At 40.8% G+C, this 12804-nt stretch overlaps 1 protein-coding gene across 7 annotated transcripts in view; it reads left to right on the top strand.

Moving 5' to 3' along the window:
- FNDC3B (fibronectin type III domain containing 3B) overlaps positions 1-12804 on the top strand; it is a 357900-nt gene that overhangs the window by 62783 nt on the left and 282313 nt on the right. For all 7 annotated transcript variants that reach the window (XM_027111777.1, XM_027111778.1, XM_027111774.1 and 4 more), the window contains one exon: positions 4148-4286. In XM_027111777.1, coding sequence (XP_026967578.1) covers positions 4176-4286 — 111 coding nt within the window. In that variant the 5' untranslated portion in view covers positions 4148-4175. The remainder of the gene's footprint in view (positions 1-4147; positions 4287-12804) is intronic.

The following is a 12804-nucleotide window of genomic DNA, read 5'->3' as shown; positions in this document are numbered from 1 at the left end:
AAGGAAGATATAAGACAGCAAATTTAGGATATGTTTCTCAGATTTGAGGAGGTGTGGTTTGTGGTACAGCCTAATGAGGAAGAGAGAAAAAAAAACCCATAGAATTTAAACCTAAGAACTCAAAGTAGGGGTGAATTTCTCTGAGTATGTAAGGTCAGAATGCTTAGTAACTCCCTAGTACATCACCTTGTGACTGAACACAGTATTGTAAACAATGACCCTACATCCCTAAGGAAAAATAAAGTTACGGTCAGACTGCCCTATAATGAAGTGAGAAAATGTATAATTTCCACCCACAATTATTGCAAATAAAGTTTTTGGTCCTTCAAGTTAACTGTTTGAATAGTAAGCCTTCCACATTCATGGCTTCATTTTTAAAATTCCATTTGAAAAGTTCAAGTTCGGTCAGCTTTCTTAGGCATGTCACATTCTCCAGGTCTCCTCAAGACAGTGGTGCTGAGGCTTAAGCACCTCTTAAGGTGTTTAAGTTGAGTTTTGTCTGGGTTATCGGCCAAAATAGAGGAGACTTACTTTGGGGGGAGCTGTCACCATTAAATGATTGATGCATGGCAAGCCTTCCCAAGTATCTTGGCCTGACTTAACCTTCTTCAACTGTCAATGGTTAGGGCTGAGTGGTTTTCCCAATTTCCAACTTGAACGTTTGACATTCCATTTGTATTTGGAAAAGTCATTACCTCCTGCTACCCGACTCCCATCCCCATCACTAGGGAATAACCAAAAATATGGTAATAACCATAGTAAATACTACTTTGTACCCTGTTTTATGTTTTGCATCTATGGTTTTCATTCTTTTATAATTCTTCCTTCTGCCTTTTCTCTTGTCCCAGTCCACGGCACTAAATTGTTGGTGTTCTATGATAATTTAAGGACCGGTTGGCAGGCAATTGCTTTGTTAAAGTAGCTGGGCATTATCTTGCCTAGCGGTAACTTATTGCTTTTTCTACATGTCCCTTGAATTCCAGGCAAATGAACATATCCTGTGTATGTGCATGGAGTGTAGAAAGGGGTTTTAAACATTGTTGGCTGCGTGAACCACCCCTTCTAGATCAGTCTCTTACCTTGTATTGCAGGCAGAATAAAGTCTGGTTTACCTTTGGTGAAACTCTTGGGCATTAGAAAGTGGGCCTTGGATTTTAGCAAGCTGGTGGCCTACGGTAAAGAGGGTTAACAACTTTGCTTATGAGCAGTGTGCCTCTGTGGCTTCATTTTATTTGTTTTTGTTTTTGTTTCTTGCGGTACGCGGGCCTCTCACTGTTGTGGGCTCTCCCGTTGCGGAGCACAGGCTCCGGACGCGCAGGCTCAGCGGCCATGGCTCACGGGCCCAGCCGCTCCGTGGCATGTGGGATCTTCCCGGACCGGGGCACGAACCCGTGTCCCCTGCATCGGCAGGCGGACTCTCAACCACTGTGCCACCAGGGAAGCCCTGTGGCTTCATTTTATTCTTCCATTTTTGTCCATGATTAAAGGTACAGTTGTTGCATGGTTGAGTTGAGGCACTAGGAGTGTACGACGTTTATATGTTCCCACTGTATGCTGAGTTGATTTTTTTATGCACAGTTCCCCGTCTTCCCCTCCCTTGTTCCCCTCTCAGTAATCTGCAACAACTACTGCACATCTGTGAGGTGAATAATCCATCATCCAGTAGAAAAGAAATACAGGATTCAGGCATCTTTCTCTGTATCGAATAGCTGCATTGCCCAAAGTTGCCTGTACAATTTTCAAAAGCAAGTACAATTATCTCTTTGTGCCAGTGGACTTGGTTTCTTTGGGGGTTTTTGCAGCTCTCTGTTGGCTCCCACCCTCCCTCATCGTAGATTTATAAGCCTTTCATGGAACCGGGGAGGGGCTCTGTCCTTTTATCCCACACTTGCAGAACCTGGAGTTTAACTGCCCAGTTTGGACTTGACACCTGTGCTTAAGAGTGCCAGCTAGTGGGGCTGGATTGCTGTGTTTTGATGATAGCAAGTCCCATTGTTTATTACGATGCCAACCAGAAGGTTTCTTAAATTGGAATTGTCAGTGTTAGACATAATGTTGGGAGTTGAGACATTCTTTGGTATTAGGGATGGGTGGCCAGGAATGGCTAAATTTTATACTAGATCACAATTCTGTCCTCCTACCAGTACCTGCGTGCACAGGATGAAAAAAGAGCAGGTTCTATCCTTATGCTTGTCTGTGAGATGACCAGGACTGTCCCCCAGTGGGAGAGGGCTTTGGTGCTCACTACTTTAGCAGAGGAGAGGGGAGAGGACGGAGCCACAACCTCCATAACCTTACCAGCAAGTGCCTTGGGGCGCTTCCCTGCGGAGGGGTGAGGAAAAGGTGGAAGTGAGTGTGGAGTGCTTCTTTCTCCCAGATTTATCCTCAGATTATCCTCAGACCCTTAATGTAAATTAGTACCCTGGTTATCCAACCTGCACGTTGAAGAAACATTAAATAAAACATTACGCTTAAGAAATAGGCCTGTGTAATATCAACCTGAGGAAAACTAGCCATTCTTTCTTCATGCACTAGTAGGATTAAGTATATTTGAAATAAAACTGAAATGGACATTAGTACTCCATTAGTAGTACTGCTCAAAATCAAACAGTTGATGTCATGATAGTGTCAGTTATCTTGGTTAATTCTATTGTGGAAGAATCTGTTTCCTACATTAGGATAAACTACTGGGCTTTGAGTTTTGTACTTTTATTTGCTTAGGAACTGAGTAATTGCCTCATAAAACAGCATGATGATACTGTTAACACTGCATTGTAAGACCTGTTATTATAGAATGTACTTCCCTAGTTGGAACAAGACTTTGTTGTTTGGCGCTTAAAATAATTAGTTTCTCCAAATGGGGTTATAATGAATAGTGTAAAATTTTACCGATTTAAAATAAAGTTTATAATCTCTTGGGTGGCTTTTATGCATCATTTGATACTTCCAGGGAAGGAGTATCTTTTGGATGGGATTTGGGGGAGGGAGATATATTTAACATTCAGAATGAGAAGAAATATTTTATTTGTCACACCTGAGACAAATTAGAGATAATCATTAAAGGATTTGCCCCACTGTTTTGCCTGATTTGGATGTTGAGTATTAAAGGATTCATTTACCAAATCCTCTTGAATTTGAAATTTTGGGGGACTTTATTATGAATGAGAAAAATTTTAAAATGAACCACATGGCAGTTTCTTTCTGGACTGACTTAAAATAGTGTGCCTGTGTGTTTGTTTATTCTTCTTTGTCCCTGCTGTTAAACTTTTTGTGACAAAACGTTTTAGGCACGATTGAAGGATACGTAAATACTTCTTAAGGAACATTATAATTCTGAATAGGAATTCATTGTTTTCCTGCTGTTATACTGAAAAGCTAGATGTTGGGGTCAAGTACCATTACGGAATGAAAGTGGGCTTGGCGTTGTTTTGAATACCTGTATGACAACCATTTATTCTGTGGAAACAATGGAATGTGCCATTAAGCCTTATTCCGTACAAGGTGCCACGGGTACTGTCAGATACAGGAAAACTCAAGACATTCGGCCGTGATAAAGCTGTAAATATGCAGCAGGTTAAATCCAATTCACGGAGGTGACGGGAGAGAAATAATTAGAACATGATTAATTACCAATTTAATGGCAAGGTCAGAAATCGCAACAACTGCGGTGTAGGCAGTTAACCTTTGTTTACTTGCTTTGTTAACAGCTTTTTTTTTTTTTGAGGAAAACTTTTCTTATAGCTCATTCTCTTTGGCCTTATTTTCTGTAATTACCTTAAAGATAATGATATGGTCAGTGTTCGTTTGACACTTTTAGCCTCTCAAATTGTTACCTCATTTTATTCTGAGGAAGATCCCTGGGGTTAGGGGACTTACTATTATTCATAAGTTTTTAAAATTTATAGCTAAACAATGAAATTGAGGAACTAGAGGTTGTGTTCACTTGGCTGCGTAGAGATTCAGGTTTGTGGTCTCCTAATTCAGGCTGTTTCCTGGGTTTTGCTTCACCCCTTTTAATACAGTATTGTGATCAGAAGAATTTGAGTTTCGTCTGACTTCATGACGGTGCACTTAAATTGCTGACTTGTTACAGGTGAATTTTTTTGGTCTTGAATCCTTTTCAAAAAAAATGGTGATTTTCTTGCAGGAAGCCAGTTGAGGGAAATTCTCCATGAATGTATGTCACAATGATGATGACCGACCAGATCCCTCTGGAACTGCCACCATTGCTGAACGGAGAGGTAGCCATGATGCCTCACTTGGTGAATGGAGATGCAGCTCAGCAGGTAGGTGCAGTAAGAAGGAAATTTAAGTCAACTTGTCTAAGTGGGAAACGTTAACCCAGAAATTGTTTTTATATTTTTAAGATTTTTTTTTGATGTGGACCATTTTTAAAGTCTTTATTGAATTTGTTACAATACTCCTTCTGTTTTCTGTTTTGGTTTTTTGGCTAAAAGGCATGTGGGGGTCATAGCTCCCCAACCGGGGATTGAACCCCACGCCCCCTGCCTTGGAAGGTGAAGTCTTAACCACAGGACCGCCAGGGAAGTCTGCTAACCCAGAAATTGTTTTATTTTGAGATTCAAGATCTGTGATTTTGAACCTTTGTAGTTCTCTAGAGGTCAAGTGTTTTTGTTGTAGAATTACTATATGATTTAAAGTATCAGAAGTTGTAGTTTTTGAGAACAGCAAACTTTACCTTATCCAGTTGGTATTCTTGAAGCATCAAAAACAAATGTCTGATTTTTGAAATGAATCATTTTGAAAATATGTACAAGTCTTTGGAATAAAATACTGTTTGCTTATGTCATATATTGTGCTTGACTGGTTTGCCTGATTGGTCAGAGCAGGATGGCCCGAGCAGGATTGCCCAGAGGGTGGATCAGGTTTTCATCTCACACAGGGGGTGACTGACCCCGACAAGAGGCACAGGTCTGTGTGAACCCACCCTGGCTCCTGGAGCAGTCCTTCCAAATGTAGAGCCTGCTGCCCAGAAAATGATGGTACTTGTTTTCTGTAAAAACTCCTTTGCCACTAGTTACTTAACATTACAGAGTTGAAAAGTTATTCCTGAGCTCATTCCTGTAGCACTTGGGAAAAAATTTAAATGGTAAGTAAAACTTTAAAAATTATTAGAGACAAGTATTGTCTCTGATAACATTATTTAAATTTTTAATTGACAACTAAAACTGGGTTCCCTCAGTCTTGTACTAAATAAATGCCATTTTTTATACTTGTGTAGCTCTTTAGAAGCACAAAAGTAGAAGACTTCGTTTTATCAAAAGTAGAATTGGGAACAATTGCTTGAAAAATATTTACGCAAAATATATTAATTCAGAAAAGTTAATTGGCCATTTATTTGATGTCAGTATGTTGCTCTTCCCCACCCCCATCTGTCATAGTACATTAACACTCTTTATCCATCATAGTACATTAATACTTTGTATATACCTCTGTTGGATATTGCTTTGCTGCTTAGTAGTTTATATATATTACTTTCTCCTGCATTAGACTGTGAACCTCTTAAGAACAAAGAATATCTAATAGGTGCTCAATAAATGTTTGTCAGTTGAACAAATTTCCTCCCTTCTTGCCACTGATGCAAGTATCTCTCTTCCTGACTCCTGATTCTCTCTTTTGGCTCATTTCCACCCATCTACTGTAGTATCTTTTATCTTAAATGCACAAATAGCTATACCTCTCATCCACCCAACAGAAACAAGCTCCCTCGCTTGACTCCACATTCTCCCAGTTACCATCTTGTATCTCTGCTCCCCTTTATAGCAGTGCTTCTCTAAATAGAGCCTCTGCTTCCTTGCCTCTATTACTCTTCATCTCCAGAGTCTCCACTTGTTTCTTGTCATCTTTCTATTCCAGTCTGTCAGCAAGTCCTGTTGGCCTTATCTCAGGAACATTGCTGAAACCATACTTTGCCATGTCCACTTCATTTCCATGACCACTCCTGGACTCTAAGCCAGCACCTCTCACCAGGGTAGGACAGTTCTTCTCACTGGTCTCGCTGCTTTTACTTTTGCTCTACCAGAAAGCATTTGCCACACAGCAGTCTGCTAAAAACATAAACGTACCATGTCGCTGCCCTGCTCACAGATGTCCTGTCCACCTGAGATAAAATCTGAGCGCAGTACCATGGCCAGTCCACCTTCTGCGGTTAGAGCTTGCCTCTCTCCATCATCCTCCCACTGCCCTGCTCCGGCCACTCATGGGAAGGTCTCAAAGTGCCATGAATAGTTTCAAGATGCGGTGTTTGGTCTCCTTTATTTTCACTAATTAAAACAATAAAAGGGCAAGTTGGGACTTCCCTGGCGGTCCAGTGGTTAAGACTCGGCACTTCCACTGCACGGGGTACGGCTTCGATCACTGGTTGGGGAACTAAGATCCCACATGCCTCATGGTGAGGCCAAAAAAAAAAAAAGCAGGGACAAGGTATTCAAATATGACTAAACTTGGAAAACAATGCAGGTCTCTCAGATGTTGTCACCTTGTTCCATTTTGCATATGTACCTGGAAGACCTGAGACCACCCATCCATGTAGCTGTGCACCATTTTTGTGTTTTGATTTCTCCCTCATTTCTATAATTCATTTTGCATAGAGTAGCCTTTTGTAGTTTTATAAGCCAGCATACAGAGCCCTTAGAATTTTCCAGTTTTTTCTTCAGAAGTAAACTTCTTTGCTCCCAGAAATGACCAGTGACTGAAAAGACTGGATTTCCTCAGAAGGCCTTGTGGTATTTCCTACTCTGTATATCTACCTCAGCTCCTAAGTAGAAGCTGCTTAATAATTTTGGTTAATAAAATCACATTTTGATTTCACCTGAGAAGGTTTCTATAAATGCAAGAAATGCGAAGATTTGTTAATGTTTTATAAGCAGTCACAAACATCGAGCTTTCTCAGACTAGAGTACACTTACTCTAAACAGATCTCATCGGAAGGAAATGTTTCAGTCTCTCTAATTCGCAAATATGTTTGATTGTGCTAGAAGCATTGACATTTAGGCATTTAGGTTATGTGGGCCAAGCTGTTGACTGGCATTAACCCTAAATTTCCCTTAGTGGGGCACAGTTGTTAACTGGGCAGAGTGCGTTTGAAATGTTCCTCTCGGCAGGAACGGCCCAAGATGTATCATGCCTTGATGTTGTCACTGTGGCTCTGCTGAGGCAGTGGCCTATGTGCCTGACACTTCTTTTTGCCTCTTTCTGCCCCCAGAATCCCCATTCTGTGTCTCCCTCATTCACTCAAGCCTTCACTTTTTCCTTTGGGTCCTAACATTTAGTTTTGGCAGAGTTAAGTGTGGTAGAGTCCCCAGGGCCTGTGTGTGGAACCTGGGCTAAGGGGCAAGCAAAACCAAAATAATGGAGAAATACCAGAGAGGAGGTGGGGGAGGGGGAGGGATGGGGGCGTCACCAAAAAGAGCAAGGACCAGGAGTGCGGATCCAAGAGTCAGGAACTGCAAGAGTGTTGAGTGCTTGTCCGGGCGCCTGCTGTTGTTTGCTGCTTGCTCTCGGAGCACGTGTGGTGTGTTGCTCAGGTGGGTTTGTGTGAAAGGATCAGGAGGCTTTGACTATGCTGTCTCTTGAGGCAATACTTATTCTTTTTAACAAGGACCATTTGGAGGCACAGGGCTGACTTCAATGATGGACATTGCAGGCACTGTCCCGGCAGACCCCTGGAGTGATGTTTTAAGGGAGAGGCCCTTGAGCCACTTCCCAAATTATACTGTTGAAGAGAGGGGCCCTCTGGCTCTGCATTTCTGTTAGGAGTGTGTAGGTGAAGCTTACCTTGTATGTGTTTACAACTCTTAATACACTGCAGCTGTGCTGAGGACATTCTAATTATTTCTATATATGCAAAAGAACCACCACAGTTAGGAGAAAGCTCTTCAGTCCCCATAGCCTTCATCCTCCGGATTTCTGTCCTGTTGGCTTCTGGATTTAATTAGGACCGGTTCTTGGCAAGATTCTCTGCTCTGTTCTGGCTCTCTAAATAAGAAACACTGTTAATTTTCATTATCCGAAGTCATGTTAAGTTTGAAACCTTGTTTTGCCATTTTATGTAGGTAGCAGGAAAAGGATGATTCTTTTCTTAAAATGAAAAGCTGTCCTCATTATGAATGAATGAACATTTAAAATGTATTATCAACTAAGAAATGAACAAGAATAACAATAACAAATACACAAGGTGGATAGAAGGAACTTAGCGTTATTGAGATATAATCCACATGCCACGTAATTCACTTAAAGTATACAATTTGACGAAATTGATTATATTCACAGAATTGTGCAACCAAGACTACCATTAATCTTAGAACATTTTTATCACCCTGAAAAGAAACCCTTTAGCAGTCACTCTCCATTCCCTTCTCTCCCCTATTCCTAGGCAACTACTCATCTACTTTCTGTCTCTGTAGATAATTTGCCCATTATGGACGTTCATATAAATGAAATCATACAATATGTGGTCTTTTATGTCTGCCTTCTCTCACTTAGCATACTGCTTTTTAAGGTTCGTCCATGTTGTAGCATGTATCAGTATAGGCATACCTCGGAGATATTGTGGGTTCAGTTCCAAGCCACCACAGTAAAGTGAATATTGCCATACAGTGAGTCACGTGAATTTTTTGATTTCTCAGTGCATGTAAAATTTCTGTTTACACTATACTGTAGTCTCTTAAGTGTGCAATAGCGTGTCTAAAAAATTGTACATACCTTAATTTAAAAATATTTTATTGCTAAAAAATGCTAACCATCTGAGCCTACGGTGAGTCGTAATCTTTTTGTAATAGTAACATCAAAGATCACTGATTGCAGATCACCATAACAAATATAATAATAATGAAAAAGTTTGAAATTTTGCAAGCACTACCAAAATGTGACACAGAGATAGGAAGTGAGCAAATACTATTGGAAAAATGGCGCTGATAGACTTACTCCACTCAGAGTTGCCATGTTAAACCAATTTGTAAAACACACAATTACCTGCAAAGCACAATAAAGCAGAAAAGCTCAATAAAACGAGGTATGCTTGTACTTCATACCTTTTTTTATTGCCAAATAATATTCTAGTGTATGAATAATACTCCATTTTATTTATCCATTCATCAGTTGATGGACATTTGGATTGTTTCTACTCTTTTTGGCTATTATGAACAATGCTGCTGTGAATGTTTGTGTGGTTTTTGTGTTGTGTGTTTTCATTTCTCTCATGTATACCTAGGAGTGAAATTGAACGGCTTTCTTTTTAACTATAGTTTTCTAAATAAAGTACTTCTGCTTCTCTCACTATAATTTCTTCTACCTTTAAATAGATCAACATAGCTAAATAAAGTTTGCTTACCTTAATATGCCTAACCACATACTATTCTTGAGTTATAAAAGTCATGTTTCCACCTGAGCTTTTGTGTGTGGCTGTATAAATTACAGTGAATTCCCTTCAGTAATCAAAATATTGGCATTTCATATGTTACATTTCAGAACCTAATGGTGTATTAATTTAACTATCTTCGTTAAGTACTTTTAGCACATCTTAGAGATTTTAAGAAGTAGCAGCTAGTTTTGAGCATGAAAGAGTAAGCATTTCCAGCTTGTTCTATTGGTTTAATATTTCAGTAATCTCTGAAGAGGAATTAGAGCAGCCACCAGTTAAAGAAACTATTAGGTTAAGAGCAGAGTGTTCACCTAGAATTTACTGATTTGCTAATTTAATCTGTGACACTTATAACCTACACGACGGTGGTATGCCACTTTATATTCTTAGTGACACTTCTCACATATGTATTCATTAGGTCAGTGGGGTGGGGAGAGAGTTAGGCGCCTCTTTGTTCTGCCTAGCATTTAGCACACGGAGAGCACCTAGCAAATGTTTTGTCATTTTTTATTTCTTGTGTCTTTTCTTTTTTCTTTTAAGCTTCCTGAATATTAATTGCTAATGAGTATTCTTAATGCCTCTTCTTCAGGAAGTGGATCTTCTTAAATGTAAACAGAAAACTGTTTCTGGGATAGCCTGGAAGACAGGAGGTTAAAGTTACCTCAGTTGTGTCCAGTTGTCTTAACTTTAGCCCGTTTCGGTTGATCAGCATTTAGCACGTCATTTTATTGGGAGTGAGGGTTTTTTTTTCCCTTTTGTTTCTTCTTTCTGAAAGCCTTTGTTTCCCTAGACAGAATACACAGCCAGAGTTTTCCTGGATCATTCGTTTGAGTACACATTTCCAGACAGCACATTAAACACATTAAAACTTTCCACGTTCAGATGGTGCTCGTCATCAGCACGTCTTTTACAGCAAATGTACTTCTCCTGCTAATCCAGTGACCTTTTCTGTTCTGGTTGATATCTTCTTAATAACTTTTCCCCTGATGGCTCCCTTCTTGCATTCAGTAGTTCAAATCCTCTCACCACACAGGTTTGCTCTTCAAGCATACTGACGGCCACTGTGTCAGGGGGAGCCAGAAAGAGGTTTACAATCAGTATAGTGTAGAAAAATGAATAAACGGCTCTTAGGAGCCTTGCCCAGGCAAAAGAAGGATATTCAAATGAGAATGGGACTTGCTGTTAAAATATCATTGCTGAATAATATTAGATAACATCTCCTTTTATGATAGAATCCTATTTAGAAGCTGGGGCTTGAGCTAGAAAGTAGAAAAAGTTAGGCTGGTCAAATGTTGGGTTTGGGAAACCAAGTATGGGGAAGCTCAGTTTTGGTCAGACTCTTGAACATCACAATATATGAGAAATGTGTAACTTGTGCAAATATTTAAAGAAAATTATTATTGCAAACTGCTGTCTGCATTCTCTCTACTACTCAAACTTATAAGGCCTGTTGTGTCAAGATTGTCAGCTCTCTTCTTTGAGACTGGGGTGGAAAGAAGGAGTGAGAGGATAAGATTTATGACTGAATTAAGGAGTGACTGAATAATAGATTTGTTCATTTTAATAAGCATTTGTCATACGTCTTCTGTGCAGGACTGTATTAGGTGTTGGTGACACAGACCTGAGTAAGACACTGTTTTTGCCCTAAAGGAATGAGCAGTGTAGTTAGGGAGCAAAGTGTGGTTTACCAAAAAAAAGAAAAAAAGGCTGTATTTACACACGTGTAGAACCACAGGAGAAGTGCTTGGAGTTTATCAGTGCCTTGGGAGCGCAGAGGAGGGGTGGATCAGGGAGCAGGATAGGCGGGCAGGAAAACAGACCAGGCAGGGAAAGGTGTCTATGGGGAGGCTGAGCCTGAACCGAGACCTTGCTGGAAGTTATTCAAGCTTTGCATATCATATAATCAGTTTTGGTTTTATGAAATGTAAATACTGTGTAGGGATAGTATAGTCAATGAGGAGCTAATGTTAGTGGCACCCCAAGCAGACCGTATCTAAATCTCTTTTCTGGAAACTTTGCTCTTTAGTATTCTTTCTAGAGAATCTGTCTGTCCTGTGATGCATCCAGCCTGGCGACCCACCCGTGGCCTCTTTTTTATAAATCTATTTATTTTTATTTTTGGCTGCGTTGGGTCTTTGTTGTTGCACGCAGGCTTTCTCTAGTTGCGGTGAGCGGGGGCTACTCTTCGTTGCAGTGTGCGGGCTTCTCATTGCAGTGGCTTCTCTCGTTGTGGAGCACGGGCTCTAGGGGCGCCGGCTCAGTAGTTGTGGCTCGCGGCCCCTAGAGCGCAGGCTCAGTAGTTGTGGCGCACGGGCTTAGTTGCTCCGCGGCATGTGGGATCCTCCCAGACCAGGGCTCGAACCTGTGTCTTCTGCGTTGGCAGGCAGATTCTTAACCACTGTACCACCAGGGAAGCCCCACCCGTGGCCTCTTGATGTCTCTTCCTCATAATTACCGATTTTGCAGAAGTGCAGATCCGTCACCAAAGCTGCTCTCCAGCAGCACAGGCAGCCAGCCCCGTTTCTGAGGGCTTCCTTTTAACTGTAAAAAAGTGGAGTGAGTTTATGCAGGTCTGTGGTTTGATATTACAATCCTCTCTGCCTTAGGTTTGCCAATTCTACTCCCTACAAAGCCTTCTGAAAAGGCATAGCCTATGCATAATCTCTGTCTCATAAAGGAAAATGTTGATGCCATGCAGAGGGTGGTGTTATATGTGGCACCCACAATAATTATGACACATCACATATAATTATGACAGCTCTGAGCTGTCTGGGTTGAGAGACACTTCAGAATTTAATTAGCCAAAGGCAATAATAATAAGATACAAGATGCAGTCAGTATCCTTCAAATGGGAGCTGCCTTCAAAAAGGAGAGGATTAAGGAAAAACACAGGCGTGGCAAGGTTGCACTGCAAAATAACAGCAATTTAAAACGCTATGGTGGTTTTCACATTATGATTGTTTTCAACTTATTGCAATGTTTGACTGTCTGGTTGCACTCTGAACTCCAGGGGAGCAGGGGCTATGTGTCTCTTGTTCATGCTGTGCCTGGTGTCTGAGGGTAGCATTCAGTAAGTCCTTCAGAGTGGATGAAGGATAAATGAAATGAACAAATCTAATTCATCTAAACCAGGGCCTGAAAACTGGCTACCTATTGCATTTGTCATATAGGCATTAAAAAAAAAAGTCTTTATAGTTAACAAAAAATAATTAGGTGCCAACCTTTAAAAACGGGAAGATTGACACAAAATTCTGGATCTTTCTGTTTATGTTGAAAACCCAGAAGATCTGATAACTGGGCTGGCAGCAGTTGACCGGCACAAAGTAGCAGCTGCCCGCTTTGGATGGGGAGTGTCGTCCTCAGGCCCCACCCTGTCCGCTTCACTCCATTTCCAGACCTGCCTGGGCTCTGTGGTCATCTGA

This window comes from Aethalodelphis obliquidens, unplaced genomic scaffold (assembly GCF_003676395.1).
Source record: "Aethalodelphis obliquidens isolate GAN/ISIS:26980383/991018 unplaced genomic scaffold, ASM367639v1 scaffold1, whole genome shotgun sequence".
Lineage (NCBI taxonomy): Eukaryota > Metazoa > Chordata > Mammalia > Artiodactyla > Delphinidae > Aethalodelphis > Aethalodelphis obliquidens.
Note: the sequence above shows the minus strand (reverse complement) of the source record. Positions and strands in the feature narration are given on the sequence as shown.